Consider the following 16,382-nt stretch of genomic DNA (forward strand, 5'->3'; position numbering starts at 1 on the left):
GCTACGGACTCAACTACACCATCCACACACTTTGGATTAAACACCATTAGGCTGCTGTTGCACTCAATCCTTTGCATGATTTGAACTGAAGAAAAATTGTGTATCTCTGACCACAGTACATGCCTCCAACCAGCTACCATCAAATTTGTGTGTGGTTTGCCATATTTAAAATTGGCAGCTTTGAGTGCTGTTGCAATACCCTTTCGTGAGGAACCTGACTCCAAATGTCCACTACATGTAGTTCTCTTCACAATGTTCACTCAGAAACAAGCTGAGATAGATTTGCATTCACTGCCAATAGTAACGTGTGTCAGGTTAGAAACTGATTATCATTGACAAAAGCGTGACAACCATCTCTGGTCCCTATCAGATCAGATCTTTCTACTACCACTGTTCTTACACTGTGTTAATAGCGGTGAGTGGTATAAAATTCCTTGCTGACACGTTATGACAGTCTGCACTGATTTACTGACAAATCAGGCAATTTCATTCATACTGTCGTTATGGACACATTAAAGCATGGCATTCTGTCAGGTGTCCACATTGACCCATCTTACCACACTTATTCCATACAACTGAATGGCAGATAGACACCACTTCACTGCCATGAATTACATCAGCAGTGGAGGGTCACTGACTGGTACCAGCTCTCCGCCATCTACACAACTCCAAAGTGACCAGCATGCTCTTTTAAGGGCGTGACTGATGTGTGAGTTGTTGTTGTTGTTTTTTTTTTTTTTTAGGTTCTATGTCTTCACAGACTGATTTAGTCTTGTATCATAATGCCCTGAAAATAATCACCATATAACGGTTGCTAGAGAAGTATAAAAGATCTGAAGTTTGTGGACACACTCCTTTAACAAGAGCCAGATAACAGACAAATGGGGAGAAAGATACAAACATAGAATCAATAAAGTGCAAGCAAGTTACAGCCACAGCAATGTAAGCCTGGAGCAGATAACAGCTGCTATGAACTGAAATCCCCCCCCCCCCAAAAAAAAAGGGTGCCAAGCACCAGAACCTTTGTTGTTGATGATATAATGGGGTAAAACAAACTTTTAAGGCGCAATCAATGAATGGAAATAGCATGACAGAACAGAAATTTTTCCCTGAAGAGAGTGACACTCCCCAAACAAATGAAATGCTGAGCAGCAGAATACATTTAGAGGAGGACAATACAATGAGGTAATTTTTTTTTAGGGTTATATATTTGTTTTTGCCATTTTCTGTTTTTATACAAAACAATCTTTTTATACAAAACAGCCTTATCACTTTCAAAGTACTCTCCATTTAAACGTAACACATTTGCTCACTCAGTAATTCAACCAATGGTAATATTTTTTATAGTCACTTGCAGTCATGGCTAACAGTTCTCCCTCTCACTTGTTTATTCATCGCCTCTACATAATCAAATCGGTGTTCCATCACATCCCTCTTCATGTGCATAAACAAGAAGAAATCATATCTAGCTAGGACGGTTGAGTAAAGGGTATGGGACAAGAAATTCAAGTTGGTTTTGGCCAAAACTGGCAGACTCTTGCACTGAGATGGACTTGTGATCAGGAGCTCTGTTATGGGGAAAAACCAGTCACTCACTTGACACAGACTGGGACTTTTTTTTTTATGCACACCATTACGCATTCTTTCCGGAACTTCCACATAGAAAACTTCATAAATGGTCTGACATGGTGGGAAGAACACTGAAAGCACTATAGTTGTCTTGACATTTGCCTTAATTTGATGATCTTTTAGGAGTGACAACACTATCTTGATATTCATTTGGTTTTGTAGGTTGTAAGCACAGCCTCTTGACTAATCTTGAATAGTGATAATTTAAAATATTCCGAATCAGTTTGGAGCAGTTCTTTCAAATCATACCCCACCCCCCTACCCCCACCCCTGCCCTTGGTATTCTTTTTGCTGGTCAGCCAGACCCCTATGTACTAATTCCTAAATCCATTAAAATTCACTGAACTGACAATCTAGTTTTCACATATCTCCAATAAAGATTTGTCATCAATCAACGAGTTGCCATTTTTGGAACAAGAAAATCAATTTCACACTTGGGTTCTCCCAAACTGTCATCTTTTGAATCTGTTTTCAATGTTCCGACAGTTTCTGAGCAGGAACCAAAATTTCGCATCTGCCTAGTTTTTACTTGCTGCATTCTTTACTTGCGCACAAGGGGAGAGAGTAAAAAAAAACTGGCAAAAAAAAAAAAAAAAATCAGTATGAGAAAATAATCCTTCCTGGGCAATACCAGGAAGTACTGTAATCACAAGGAGTCGCGCAACTAATTCATAGTGAGAAAAATGCATATTACACAGGGTCCACTCACTGCAGTACTATTTATGGACTTTTGGGCACCTTCTTTTATTTATTTATTTATTTATTTACATATCAAGTTCCATAGGACCAAATTGAGTAGCAAATTTCCAAGGTCATGGTACATATCAGTTCATTAAATTACAACATACAAGTAATAACAGATAAAAATAAAATGTTTTTGGACACGAAAAAAGTCAATCCAGAAGTTGAAGTAAAGGCAATTAACAATACAACAAGAATCAGTTTAATTTTTCAAGAACCTCCTCGACAGAATAAAAGGAGTGACCCATCACGACACTGTTCAGTTTCGATTTGAAAGCACATGGATTACTGCTGAGATTTTTTAATTCAATTGGTAGCTTATTGAAAATGGATGCAGCAATAAACTGCACACTTTTCCGCACAAGAGTTAAGGAAGTCCGATCCAAATGCAGGTTTGACTGTTGCCAAGTATTAACTGAGTGAGAGCTGCTTATTCTTGGGGATAAGCTAATATTTTTAACAAGAAATGACAGGAAGGAAAATATATATATTGAGAGGCCAATGTCAAAAACCCCAGACTCATTAACAGAGGTCGACAAGAGGTTCATGAACTTACATCACTTATTGCCCAAACCACCCACTTCTGAGCCAAAAATATACTTTTACAATGGGAAAAGTTACCCCAAAATATAATACCATACGACATAAGCGAATGAAAATAAGCAAAGTAGACTAATTTTCACGTGGAACAATCACCCACTTCAGATACCAATCGAATAGTGCAAATTGCAGCATTAAGTCTTTGAACAAGATCCTGAAGGTGGGCTTTGCATGACAGTTTACTATCTATCTGGACGGGAGGAAAAAAAAAAAAAAAAAACAGATGTCTCCCCGTTAAAAATATATTTTCTCCCTTTCCCTCGAAGCGTTAAAAATTATCAATCCTTTGAATGGTTATGGTTTTATACACCGGCAAAATATTTCCTGGCCCTTTAGAAAACCAAACACATTTTGGAAGGATCTTTGACATGCAGCAACATGTACACTGCATATTTTCATATTAAGAAAGTATAAATTTGAATTCCACCAAACACCGCATGTTACTTTCCGAAGTTAATGATTTAAATTAATATACATAGTCTTGTTACAAGAAAAGTAAAGCTTTCACATATAACACTGATCTTTTTTGGGTGTGTTTCACTTTAAGATTCATCACACAAATGTGCCAGTAAAATTTATAATAACGATATAAATGTCTGATCCTCTGGGCTTGAAATTTTTCCAAGCGGTCATCCTCAAAGAGTTGGTTTTTAAATGAGAGTCAAACACACTGTGATTTAAGGAATTCATCGTACATTCTCGCACGTTGTTCAGCTTTCATAAAAGGAAATTTACTTTGAAAGTAACGCTCTTCCAACAAACATTTGCAATATTTTCCCTTGACTTGTTAGAAACAGGTTTGTTTCAGCAGTTGCCAGAGAGAGCCTGACAACAGGCGTCACCGCGCTTGCGCAGCTACGATGAGACAGGAAGCCTGTATGTTCATATGCGTAAAATATTAAAAGAACTTACAATATGTCACAAAAGAAACAAGACATCTGAGGATACTCCAAGAGCACCAGAATTTTGTGGACCATACTAAAATGCGTAAATCGGCTTACAGTGCACATTCATATGTCCAGGTTTGGATGTAAATTTTCTTGGAGTACCAGTACTGTATTATCTCATGTTTAGTTCTATATTATGGTTTAATGCCATATGTACTATAAGATGAAAAGATGCACTTTTGAAATGCAGCAAACAGCTGAAACTAGCTAATAGGGTGGAATTAAACACTTTGTTTCAAATAAATTGACTGCCTCAGCAGAAAAGATTAATAAAAGCCAAATTTCTTTAGTAAACTGGCAAAAATAACTTCACTGCCCTGCAAGGCGATTAATGCTGACTGTCAGAAAAGTGGAAATAAAATAAAACCTGAAACCAACTACATCTTTTAGCCTTCCGTAATTATGTGAATGTATTTTAATTCACTTGATAGCTCCTGGCCACAGAAATCTGTTTTATTTTCCATTTGACAGGACAACAATAAACAAAGAGGAAACGGCAAAATCACTAAACGTAAACATGGGTCACATAGAGATTAATGCAACTCAGACTGCTCTGTGCATCAGCACTGGACCAATGATATTTCAAACCGCGACAATACTAGATAATGGTGCCCCCCCCCCCCTCCCCCCTTCTTCCCTCGAGCGTTTTGAGGTAGGATGAAAAAGACTTTTCAAAAATATGTTCATTTTTTAGCAAACATCTTTCTGAAGAATCTGATGTATAAAACGTGTCTGAGGAAATGTAAGACATGTTGTTTGGTCTTAACTGTGCCAAAGTGCAGTGCCACGACTCTTTACACAGAATTCTTCTACTGCATGTCATTGTATTTAGCTCTGTGGAATTGAAACATATAATATTTTGTAATGGATGTCATCAAACTATATTCAGGACAGTGGAAATTAAATGCCCTGTGGTGCCTCTCCTGCTTCCAGTCGACCAGTTTCACATCCAGACCATCTTTTTCTCTCTTTTTAAAAATAAATAAATAAATAAATAAATAAACCTCGTAATTAATATTGAATGGGATTATTTGTAACCCGGAGAACAAGAACTCTTCAGAAAATTCACACTATTTATTGCCTATTACCTAATAACTTTCTTTTCGTGTAACATAAAATTTAATACTGGATACTTGAAACCAGTGCAGGTAAGTGACAAGCAAGACAGTGCACATTTCTTCAATCCTAGCACTTTTTTCTTCTCTAACCTTGCTACAGCTTTACACGGCGTGTTTTCCTTTCTGCGAAAGAATCTATTACCTCATCAAACTTCATTGAATGTTTTGCTACATGAAAAAACAAAATGTTGTCTAATACTCAAAAATCTGTTAACACAGACAGTACCCAATACTGGTGTGCTTCCTTGATCTGATTACGTGTATTTTGTCACTGTCTCCTAGATAAAATGAAATAGGCCTGTCTAATATTGCAGCAATTTTAACACACACCAAACAAACGCAACTATTTTGGCACAATTTTTTTTTCCTTTTCCATGACAGAATATAATTCATGAAGTACCGATATCAAATGCCTATTAGGCGTACTACAAGCAAAAAACTTTATGTTCGAAGATAGTTTCACATTTCATTCATACGCTCCCGCTTCTCAAGCATGAGATTGAAAAGTAGTAGTACAAAATTATTATATAAATTTAAAATAGTCATATTATTCCATAATTTGTTTGACGTCCCCGTTTCTTCTCCTTCCTTGTTCTAACAAACAATCTTGTCATCACTAATTCTGTAACTATTCCTTCACAGTGTCAAAACTTATTCTCCAGTTAACTTCACTAACCCTGCCACAATCAACGGCTTAGTTATCCCATGTTTATTCTCCAGTTAGGCGTTATTACGTGTTCGTACAACGTGTTTTCTGCACCACTCCCAGCACAGAACTTAGGCAGCTGCTACCGGGGTCTGTACAACTGGCCCTTACTAGTGTAGCAGTCTGACCAAAAATTTTCTTTCAGAATTTCATTTTCTTGAATACACAGAGAAGATAATATGTAATCTTTCTTACCTGTTATTCCTGTTAGTCGTTTATTTCCACTCTAGTAGTCTGAATCTATGGATTTTGTTGGTAATTATAACAACGCTGATCATTCGGAAACCCAGTCAACCACATAAACAAACAGCGACTGGCATTCACCCGTTAGGCTTTATTCCACTCAGCTCATATAGCCCTGTTCCCTTGCGTCTGCCGGAAAGTTATTTCTAGATGAATAGTGATGTACACTATGCACACATTCCAAAATCTATTTATGAAACTTATGATTCATTCAGAAATAAGCTTAGAATATGTTCAAAAATGTTTAGAAATGAACAGGAATGCGTTTCAAAATCATGTGAATATTCATATATAAAAACAAAGATGAGGTGACTTACCGAACAAAAGCGCTGGCAGGTCGATAGACACACAAACAAACACAAACATACACACAAAATTCAAGCTTTCGCAACAAACTGTTGCCTCATCAGGAAAGAGGGAAGGAGAGGGGAAGACGAAAGGAAGTGGGTTTTAAGGGAGAGGGTAAGGAGTCATTCCAATCCCGGGAGCGGAAAGACTTACCTTAGGGGGAAAAAAGGACAGGTATACACTCGCACACACGCACATATCCATCCACACATACAGACACAAGCAGACATGTCTGCTTGTGTCTGTATGTGTGGATGGATATGTGCGTGTGTGCGAGTGTATACCTGTCCTTTTTTCCCCCTAAGGTAAGTCTTTCCGCTCCCGGGATTGGAATGACTCCTTACCCTCTCCCTTAAAACCCACTTCCTTTCGTCTTCCCCTCTCCTTCCCTCTTTCCTGATGAGGCAACAGTTTGTTGCGAAAGCTTGAATTTTGTGTGTATGTTTGTGTTTGTTTGTGTGTCTATCGACCTGCCAGCGCTTTTGTTCGGTAAGTCACCTCATCTTTGTTTTTATATATAATTTTTCCCACGTGGAATGTTTCCTTCCATTACTTTGATATCATGTGAATATTCGATAGATCAATGTGCGCTGGATACTAAGCGCTTATTGAAACAAGGCTTTTTCCCTCAAAAATATGAATTTGGTAGCCCCCCCCCCCCCAATTGCTTCACGGGGGGGCAGATACCCTGTTTTGCCCACCCCCACCCCCCCAGTGAACCTGGCAGATTTTTCCAGGTAGCATCTTGCTGCTTGCTGCTACTGCTTTTACAGCTAACAACCAGACTTCTGTAGCCAGAAGCGGGAGAAGGTACTAAACATGCGCAGCTCAACTGCGCATGCGCATGAGCTCGCTCATAACTGCTCAAACGAATCTAATGTAAATAGTTATGACGTCACACTCATCGGAGGTAATTTGTTGTTATGAAGCACGGCACAGTCTTCCTAAAGCCTTTGACACATTTTGCTGTTGGTAGACGCTTTTGTGAGCACTGTGTTTTGTTGTTGTATATGGCGCATTTCCTTTGCAACTTAAGTTTTATTTTCATTTTCTTTTTCCCCCCTCTCATTCATGTTTTATTGCTGCAATATTATTCTACAGTAGCGAGATACAGTAAAATCCTTTGTTGTTGTTTCTTACAAAAATTTAACTGAAAACTAAAGTAAAAAAAAAATTCTCAGAATTCTAAAAAATACCCGGGTTTTTCCCAGTTTTCTCCCGGATCTCCCAGTTGTCCCGGGTCATATACACCCCGTGTTAGAAACAGTAAAAACTGACCCTGCAATTTAGCATTAGTTTATTTTCTACAAGTCATGAACTTACATCACAAACTGCACTATTTGAAACCGAGCCAATGTTGCACACATCCTTTACTGCCAAGCTAGTGACGTCACAAACAGAAAAATTTTTGAGTTACCCGTAATACTAGAGGGCATATCATTTATATAAATAAGGAACAGGAGTGGGCCCAACTCTGATCCCTGGGGCACCCCCCATTTGACCGTACCTCACTCAGACCCCACATTACAGCCATTCTCAAGACTGTGAATGATAACCTTTTGCTGTCTGTAGCTAAAGTAAGAGATGAACCAATTATGAGCGACCCAGTATTCCCTAATGGTCCAATGACTGGAGCAATATTTTATGATCAACACAATAAAACTCCATAGTTAAATCAAAAAATGTGCCTAGCATTCGAAACCTTTTGTTTAACCCATCCAGTACTTCATAGAGAAAAGAGAATATAGCATTTTCAGTTGTTAAACAACTTCTAAAGCTGAACTGTACATTTGACAGCAAATCGTGTGATATAAAATGATCAATTATTCTTACATACACAGCATTTTTAATAACTGATGGCATAGAAATAGGTCTAAAATTATCTACATTATCCCTTTCTCCCTTCTTATAAAGTGGCATTACTATTGAGTACTTTAATTTTTCAGAAAACTGACCAGCCCTGAAGGAAAAGTTCCAAATATGGCTAAATACAGGGTTAACAGGTACAGCACAGTACTTTAATACTCTGCTAGACACTCCATCATAACCATGTGAGTCCTTATTTCACAGAGGAGTATTTCAGACATCAATCTTGGAAAGGTCTTAGCCACGAAAGTTGTACGATTCTCTGTAGAAACTAAATTTTTATTTAATTCACCAGCAATGCTCAGAAAATGATTGTTAAATACTGTACATATATCTGAGTTATCAGTAACAGAAATATTTTTACTGCAAACTGATTTTATATGGTCGACCTTGTGCTGCTGACCAGACACTTCCTTCACAACTGACCATATGCTTTTAATCTTATCCTGTGAATTAGCTGTTCTACTTCCATACCACACACTCTTTGCCTTACTAATAACATTTTTAAGCATATACTGTTTGTAATGGGCTTCTGTAGCCTGATTGTGACTATTTCTAACATTTTGATATAATTCCCACTTTGTTCTACATGATATCCTTACCCCGTAAGACAGCCATCCGTTTAGAATGTTCTACTGGAAAGCAACTCTCAAAGAGCATGAGAAATGTGTTAAGGAAAGCATTATAGTTATCATCCATGTTATCGATACTATAAACATCCTGCCACTCTTGTTACTTGACAAGGTTTAAAAAACTCTCTACTGTCGTTGGATTAACTTTCCCACACAGTTTGTAATCATATGTGACATTTGTTTGAGTACAAAAGCCTTTTAGCGTTAAAATTTGTGCAGCATGGTCTGAAAGGCCATTCACCCTCTTACTAACAGAATGCCCATCTAGTAATGAAGAATGAATAAAAATATTGTCTATGGCTGTGTTACTGTTCCCCTGCACCCTAGTTGGAAAAAACACATTCTGCATCAGATCTTGTGGTGGTGGTGGTGGTGGTGGTGGTGGTTAGTGTTTAACATCCCGTCGACAACGAGGTCATGAGAGACGGAGCACAAGCTTGGGTTAGGGAAGGATTGGGAAGGAAATCGGCCATGCTCTTTCAAAGGAACCATACCGGCATTTGCCTGAAACGATTTAGGGAAATCACGGAAAACCTAAATCAGGATGGCTGGAGACGGGATTGAACCGTCGTCCTCCCGAATGCGAGTCCAGTGTGCTAACCACTGCGCCACCTCGCTCGGTTCAGATTTTGTGAATTTAGGAGATCTACCAACATCCTTTTTCTTGCACCATCATATACAAAATTTATATTGAAGCCACCATATGTCATTAATTTCTAGTACTTCCTACAAAGTGAATCAAGAACCATCTCTGGCTCAAGCAGAAATGCTTTAAGTCAGAGTCAGGGGACCTATAAACAACAACAATTAGAAGTTTAGTTTCACTAAATTCAACTGTCCCTGCATAACATTCAAATATCTGTTCAGTGCAGTGCCATGATACATTTATGGACTCAAATGGAATACTGTGTTTTATGTACATGGCCACTCCCCAACCCCGCAAGGAACTCCTTGAAAAAACAGCTAGCTAATGTGTATCCTGGTAATGGAAGCCTCTGAATTGTCAAATTATTTAAGTGGTCCTCATATATATCTATAACTTCAGAGTCTACATCTATAAGCAGTTCACTAACTTTATCTCTAATACCGTTTATATTTTGAAGAAATATGCTAATTCCTTCTCTACTTGGAAACATGACGTTCTCTGAAGGTGAGCCCTTAGTTACAGGGACTTCCATTGAGCAGTTACACCTATCAGCTGAGTTCAAAGAAGAAAAGGTGCAGCTCTAACACCAACTACTACAGGAATTTTTCCATGACTGATCCCACCACCAACCACTACACTGTCACCTATAAGCTTTTCCAGCCTCCCCTTCCCATACCTATTAAGGTGCAGGCCATGCCTAGTGAAACCCGATCTATCGATAGGCCCAACTGGCAACACTGAAATGTGACCAATGCCCTATGCCATCAGCACCCTCCCCAGTGCCATGTTAACATGCGTAACAGCCACATTACGATAAGGCCGATCATGACGTTTAAACAGTCACACAAAATGCACATTAGTGCCACCAGTTTGAGAAGCTATCTTTACCAGGTAACCACCTAGATCACATTCCCTATCCCTATCAAGACTGTTCCCTGCTCCACCCACTATCATTACCTGATCCTCCTTCGTAACATTCCTACAGAACTCCCCTATGCTGTCAGTCACCTGTGTCAACCCTGCACTAGGCTTCACAATGCTGGTGACCTGGCACTCACTCCTCAACACTTCCTGCAACTGCCAGCCCACATCTCTACCGCGCGTACTATCTAGCAGCAAAACCTCCTCCTTTCTGTTAGACTTTTGCAACTGACCTAGGCCTCCTAACTGCTGAGGACTGCTGCATGTTCCCTGCAGCTACAAGAGGCTTCTCTCCACTCAGCTCAGACAGTTTGTCAAATCTATTGCATGTACACGAAGTATAACTGTCTGAATACCTCCTCCTGCTAGCTGCCTTCTTGCCAACTGCCAGTTCCCATTCTCCACCACCCTTCACTCTCCTTAACCTATCTAGCTCCTCCCTTTGCTCATTGTAACTGCATCTGAAGGGCAATCATTTAGCTCTCCTGCTTCTCTATCAACTTATTTCTCCTACAGATTCTGCATTCCCAGGAGAGACTCTCGTTAGAACGCCCACTGGTTTCCCCAATGCATTCCCCCCAATGAAAATACTTTGAACAAATCCCACACCATAACCCAATACTCATAAACCAACGACAGAGCCCACACTTCTCACTCATGGTAAAATTTTACAGTTACTGAAAAAACTATACGTCTACGTTACCTAAGTTCAGTTACACCAATGTTCTCAAAATTCTCTGTCTACTACGTAAGCAACTACTTGCATTAATACTACTACACCACAGCTAATACCGATACCAACAAAACTTCACAAAATTACAAGCTAAAACCAAAAATTTAAGTGGCCACTGGAACACCCAATGAAGTTAAAACACTGAATGAAAGTTTTACTGAAATATTTCACTGGAAACAATAAGAAACGTCAGCTGAAAACTAAAGCTCAAAGTTTACTAAATGACTTTAATGCACAGAAAACTCTAAAAAACACAGCAAGCAAATGTTTCCATAAATTTTTTAAATCATTATTTCACCAGAAACACCATTGAAAACTATTAAATTTAGTAACTGTATAACAGTGCACATATAACTTTGTCAGTACTTAGCTTTATAGCCGCAACAGCTGCAACTGCAAGCCGCAAAATGTTAACACACTACTGAGGCGTGAGGCATTCTTGGACATTGTCCTTTTTCTCCACACTATTGCTATTTCTTGCAATTTTAAATTTTTCAGCTACTTTTCACTTTTTGAAGTTTCATTTTATAACTGTTACTCACCTAAATTTCAAATTTATATTTAGACTGTCTTGTTCCCAGAATTAGCAATAACATTTGTCAACTGAAAGACTATTTTTCAACATTTTAGCACTCTCCTTTCAGTGCAGATCTAGCTTCTCATTACCATTAGTTTGGTTGTGTCAAACATCAATGTGAGGCAACAGCATGGCAGCTACCATACTGCAGAACTCACACGATTATGTAGCTTCAGTAAAACTGTGGACAAGTGCTTCAAACTAAATTTATCTACAGACTAAAACAGGTATTTACTTCCCACAATCTTTCCTATGCAAACATAATATTTGATCCATTAATCCATTAATGTCTTCATTGCAGAGTGTTGATAAAGCAATTACACTATTATGAATATTAAATATCAAATATTAGTAAAAGTTTGCACTACAGAATAGTACTAAGTTGTGCTTTCCTCATGATAGTGATGACTGAAAATTTATTCGAACTAATACCCTGGGAATTCTGGTAAGTAACTTAGTGGGCTGTAACCTTTAAAAGAAGACATGCACATGCATGCGCACATGAAAAAAAGGATGGGAGACTGAGAACATGAAATAGGATAGGAATAAGAGTATAAAGACAAGAGAGAGAAAAATACAATGAGCAATGTAAATAACTTACCCTCCCTGATCTTGCTGCTGGTGAGAGATTGCACCAAGGATTGTTGCCAGTGAAGTCAGGAGGATGATGTGCTGCTCCTCCCCAGTCCTCTGCTATAGCTCGTGTGGGAAAACTCTGTTTTCGGCGATCTCCAGTTATTGTTGGTGGCTGGTTAGTGCAATTACCTAGTACTGCTCCAGATCCCACACTATCTGTATGTGGAGCCTGATGAGCTCCATCGCTAGGGGTCAATCCGAGTTTCCGACAAGAGATGAGTGTACGCAATAATGTGCTTGCTTCACCACCTCCACCATTAGTTGGCACATCAATGCGGGCCTTCCCTGAAGATCTAGAAACAAAAAAAAAAAAAAAAAAAAAGTAATTTCATAGAAGTTACATTCAAAAGCCCTCCTAATTTGAGTTGAAAATTGCATAAATCTACCAAATCAATTACTCATCTGAACTATATTTACATGAATTCAACAGCAGTGTCAGATTCAGAGAAGAAAGCTCTAAAAAGAATCTGCTTACATGCAAATTTCTTAAAAACTCTCTTATTTAAATGATACAGAAGTTACACGAAAAAGTAAAACAGTCATAATTTAAGAATTAACATGAAGACCGAATGTTTTACAGTGAGCAGCAGTAACATAAAATAAACAGCAAGCTAGGTGACAAAAAATTTACTATCCATGCAAGAAAATGACCCGTCCGACAATGAGGCAGTTATCTACGAGATAATAAGTAATCAGAGAAGCAGTTGACAGGGATCTGATGCAACAGCACTGTTTAATGCTTTGAGTGGATCATTAGTATGATGTAATTCTTCTATGCAGCAACAGTGATATAACGTAAAGTTTATTTTATTGTTGTTTAATTATGCAGTGATTTGGCTCATACAATGTAAGTTTGTTTCATTGTTGTTTAATGAAATTAAGATGAAACTGCGATTTTGTTCACATATGTTTACATCAGTAACATAAAGACAGCTATTCTTCACATGTGTATGAAGTGTGCTGCGCGCCTACTTGTGTTATGAAAAACAGCATGCCTGCTCAAGGGTTAAAGTACATAAGTTTGTAAGCTGAGACTGTTACTCAACTTCTGTCTGTGTGCTTATCATCTTCTCATCACCACCAACACAAAAGGAATGGGCTGTGTTCAGTCATTTCAGATTTGTATTAAAATCATTATTTTCAATTATGGTAGAAATGCATCACCTAAACCAGTTGATTTTGTCTTACATCTAACTGCTAATCATTCTTTAATGGAGAGAATGTCAGCAACTTTTATAACATAATACATCCGTTTATCCAGACTCCCAGTTCAGTCGAGACATTTCAGACAAGATGAGAAAGAAAGACTGACTGTTGGGGACTGCACTGGACCAGATTTGAATATCTAAGAGCTTAAACATGGAAGATAGGGCAATATGCAGGACAGAGATTGCTGACAAAGCATTGTGCACAAGCTTATATGAGCAGAGAGCTGAGTGTGTTGTATGTTCTAGAAGTGGGTGATGGGGAAAAAATAGATGGGTTAGAAAATAAAAGATACAGAAAACTAAAACAGAGTGAAGAAATGTAAATTAAGGCCAGATGGGAGGGGGGGGGGGGGCAGAACCAAAGAAATGTTGTAATGCTAGTTCCCACATGTTGAGTTTTGAGAAACCACAGTCTGGGGGAAGAATCCGGATGGAACGTGTGGTGAAACAGGTGCAGAGATGACGACTGTCATGTTGTACAGCATGCTCTGCAACATGATGATGTGTGTTGCATGTGTACACTGTCTGCCTATGCCCATTTGTCCTAACTGATAAATGGGTGGTGGTTGTTGTGGTCTTCAGTCCTGAGACTGGTTTGATACAGCTCTCCATGCTACTCTATCCTGTGCAAGCCTCTTCATCTCCCAGTACCTCCTGCAGCCTACATCCTTCTGAATCTGCTTAGTGTATTCATCTCTTGGTCTCCCTCTACGATTTTCACCCTCCACGCTGCCCTCCAGTACTAAATTGGTGATCCCTTGATGCCTCAGAACATGTCCTACCAACCGATCCCTTCTTTTAGTCAAGTTGTGCCACAAACTCCTCATCTCCCCAATTCTATTCAATACCTCCTCATTAGTTATGTAATCTACCCATCTAATCTTCAGCATTCTTCTGTAGCACCACATTTCGAAAGCTTCTATTCTCTTCTTGTCCAAACTATTTATCGTCCACGTTTCACTTCCATACATGGCTACACTCCATACAAATACTTTCAGAAACGACTTCCTGACACTTAAATCAATACTCAATGTTAACAAATTTCTCTTCTTCAGAAACGCTTTCCATGCCATTGCCAGTCTATATTTTATATCCTCTCTACTTCGACCATCATCAGTTATTTTGCAAAACTCCTTTACTACATTCCATTATCCTCGTTTTGCTTTTGTTGATGCTCATCTTATATCCTCCTTTCAAGACGCTGTCCATTCGGTTCAACTGCTCTTCCAAGTCCTTTGCTGTCTCTGACAGAATTACAATGTCATCGGCGAACCTCAAAGTTTTTATTTCTTCTCCATGGATTTTAATACCTACTCCGAACTTTTCTTTCGTTTTCTTTACTGCTTGCTCAATATACAGATTGAATAGCATCGGGGAGAGGCTACAACCCTGTCTCAATCCCTTCCCAACCACTGTTTCCCTTTCATGTCCCTCCACTCGTATAACTGCCATCTGCATTCTGTACAAATTGTAAATAGCCTTTCGCTCCCTATATTTTACCCCTGCCACCTTCAGAATTTGAAAGAGAGTATTCCAGTCAACATTATCAAAAGCTTTCACTAAGTCTACAAATGCTAGAAACGTAGGTTTGCCTTTCCTTAATCTTTCTTCTAAGATAAGTCGTAGGGTCTGTATTGCCTCACGTGTTCCAACATTTCTACGGAATGCAAACTGATCTTCCCCGAGGTCAGCTTCTACCAGCTTTTCCATTCGTCCATAAAGAATTCGCGTTAGTATTTTGCAGCTGTGACTTATTAAGCTGATAGTTCGGTAATTTTCACATCTGTCAACACCTGCTTTCTTTGGGATTGGAATTATTATATTCTTCTTGAAGTCTGAGGGTATTTCGCCTGTCTCATACATCTTGCTCACCAGATGGTAGAGTTTTGTCAGGACTGGCTCTCCCAAGGCTGTCAGTAGTTCTAATGGAATGTTGTCTACTCCCGGGGCCTTGTTTCGACTCAGGTCTTTCAGTGCTCTGTCAAACTCTTCACGCAGTATCATATCTCCCATTTCATCTTCGTCTACCTCCTCTTCCATTTCCATAATATTGTCCTCAAGAACATCGCCCCTGTATAGACCCTCTATATACTCGTTCCACCTTTCTGCTTTCCCTTCTTTGCTTAGAACTGGGTTTCCATCGGAGCTCTTGATATTCATACAAGTGGTTCTCTTCTCTCCAAAGGTATCTTTAATTTTCCTGTAGGCAGTATCTATCTTACCCATAGTGAGATAAGCCTCTACATCCTTACATTTGTCCTCTAGCCATCCCTGCTTAGCCATTTTGCACTTCCTGTCGATCTCATTTTTGAGACGTTTGTATTCCTTTTTGCCTGGTTCACTTGCTGCATTTTTGTATTCTCTCCTTTCATCAAATAAATTCAGTATCTCTTCTGTTACCCAAGGATTTCTACTAGCCCTCGTCTTTTTACCTACTTGATCGTCTGCTGCCTTCACTACTTTATCCCTCAAAGCTACCCATTCTTCTTCTACTGTATTTCTTTCCCCCATTCCTGTCAATTGTTCCCTTATGCTTTCCCCGAAAATCTGTACAACCTCTGGTTCTTTCAGTTTATCCAGGTCCCATCTCCTTAAATTCCCGCCTTTTTGCAGTTTCTTCAGTTTCAATCTGCAGTTCATAACCAATATATTGTGGTCAGAATCCACATCTGCCCCTGGAAATGTCTTACAATTTAAAACCTGGTTCCTAAATCTCTGTCTTACCATTATGTAATCTATCTGATACCTTTTAGTATCTCCAGGATTCTTCCAGGTATACAACCTTCTTTCATGATTCTTGAACCAAGTGTTAGCTATGATTAAGTTATGCT

At 38.9% G+C, this 16,382-nt stretch overlaps 1 protein-coding gene across 1 annotated transcript in view; it reads right to left on the reverse strand.

The window, feature by feature from the left end:
* Nucleotides 1–16,382, reverse strand: part of LOC126458323 (uncharacterized) — a 76,437-nt gene that overhangs the window by 23,362 nt on the left and 36,693 nt on the right. Inside the window, exon 5 of the mRNA XM_050095277.1 lies at nt 12,309–12,636. Within this exon, the coding sequence (XP_049951234.1) occupies nt 12,309–12,636 (328 nt within the window). The remainder of the gene's footprint in view (nt 1–12,308; nt 12,637–16,382) is intronic.

The sequence above is a fragment of the Schistocerca serialis genome, chromosome 2, assembly GCF_023864345.2.
Source record: "Schistocerca serialis cubense isolate TAMUIC-IGC-003099 chromosome 2, iqSchSeri2.2, whole genome shotgun sequence".
Lineage (NCBI taxonomy): Eukaryota > Metazoa > Arthropoda > Insecta > Orthoptera > Acrididae > Schistocerca > Schistocerca serialis.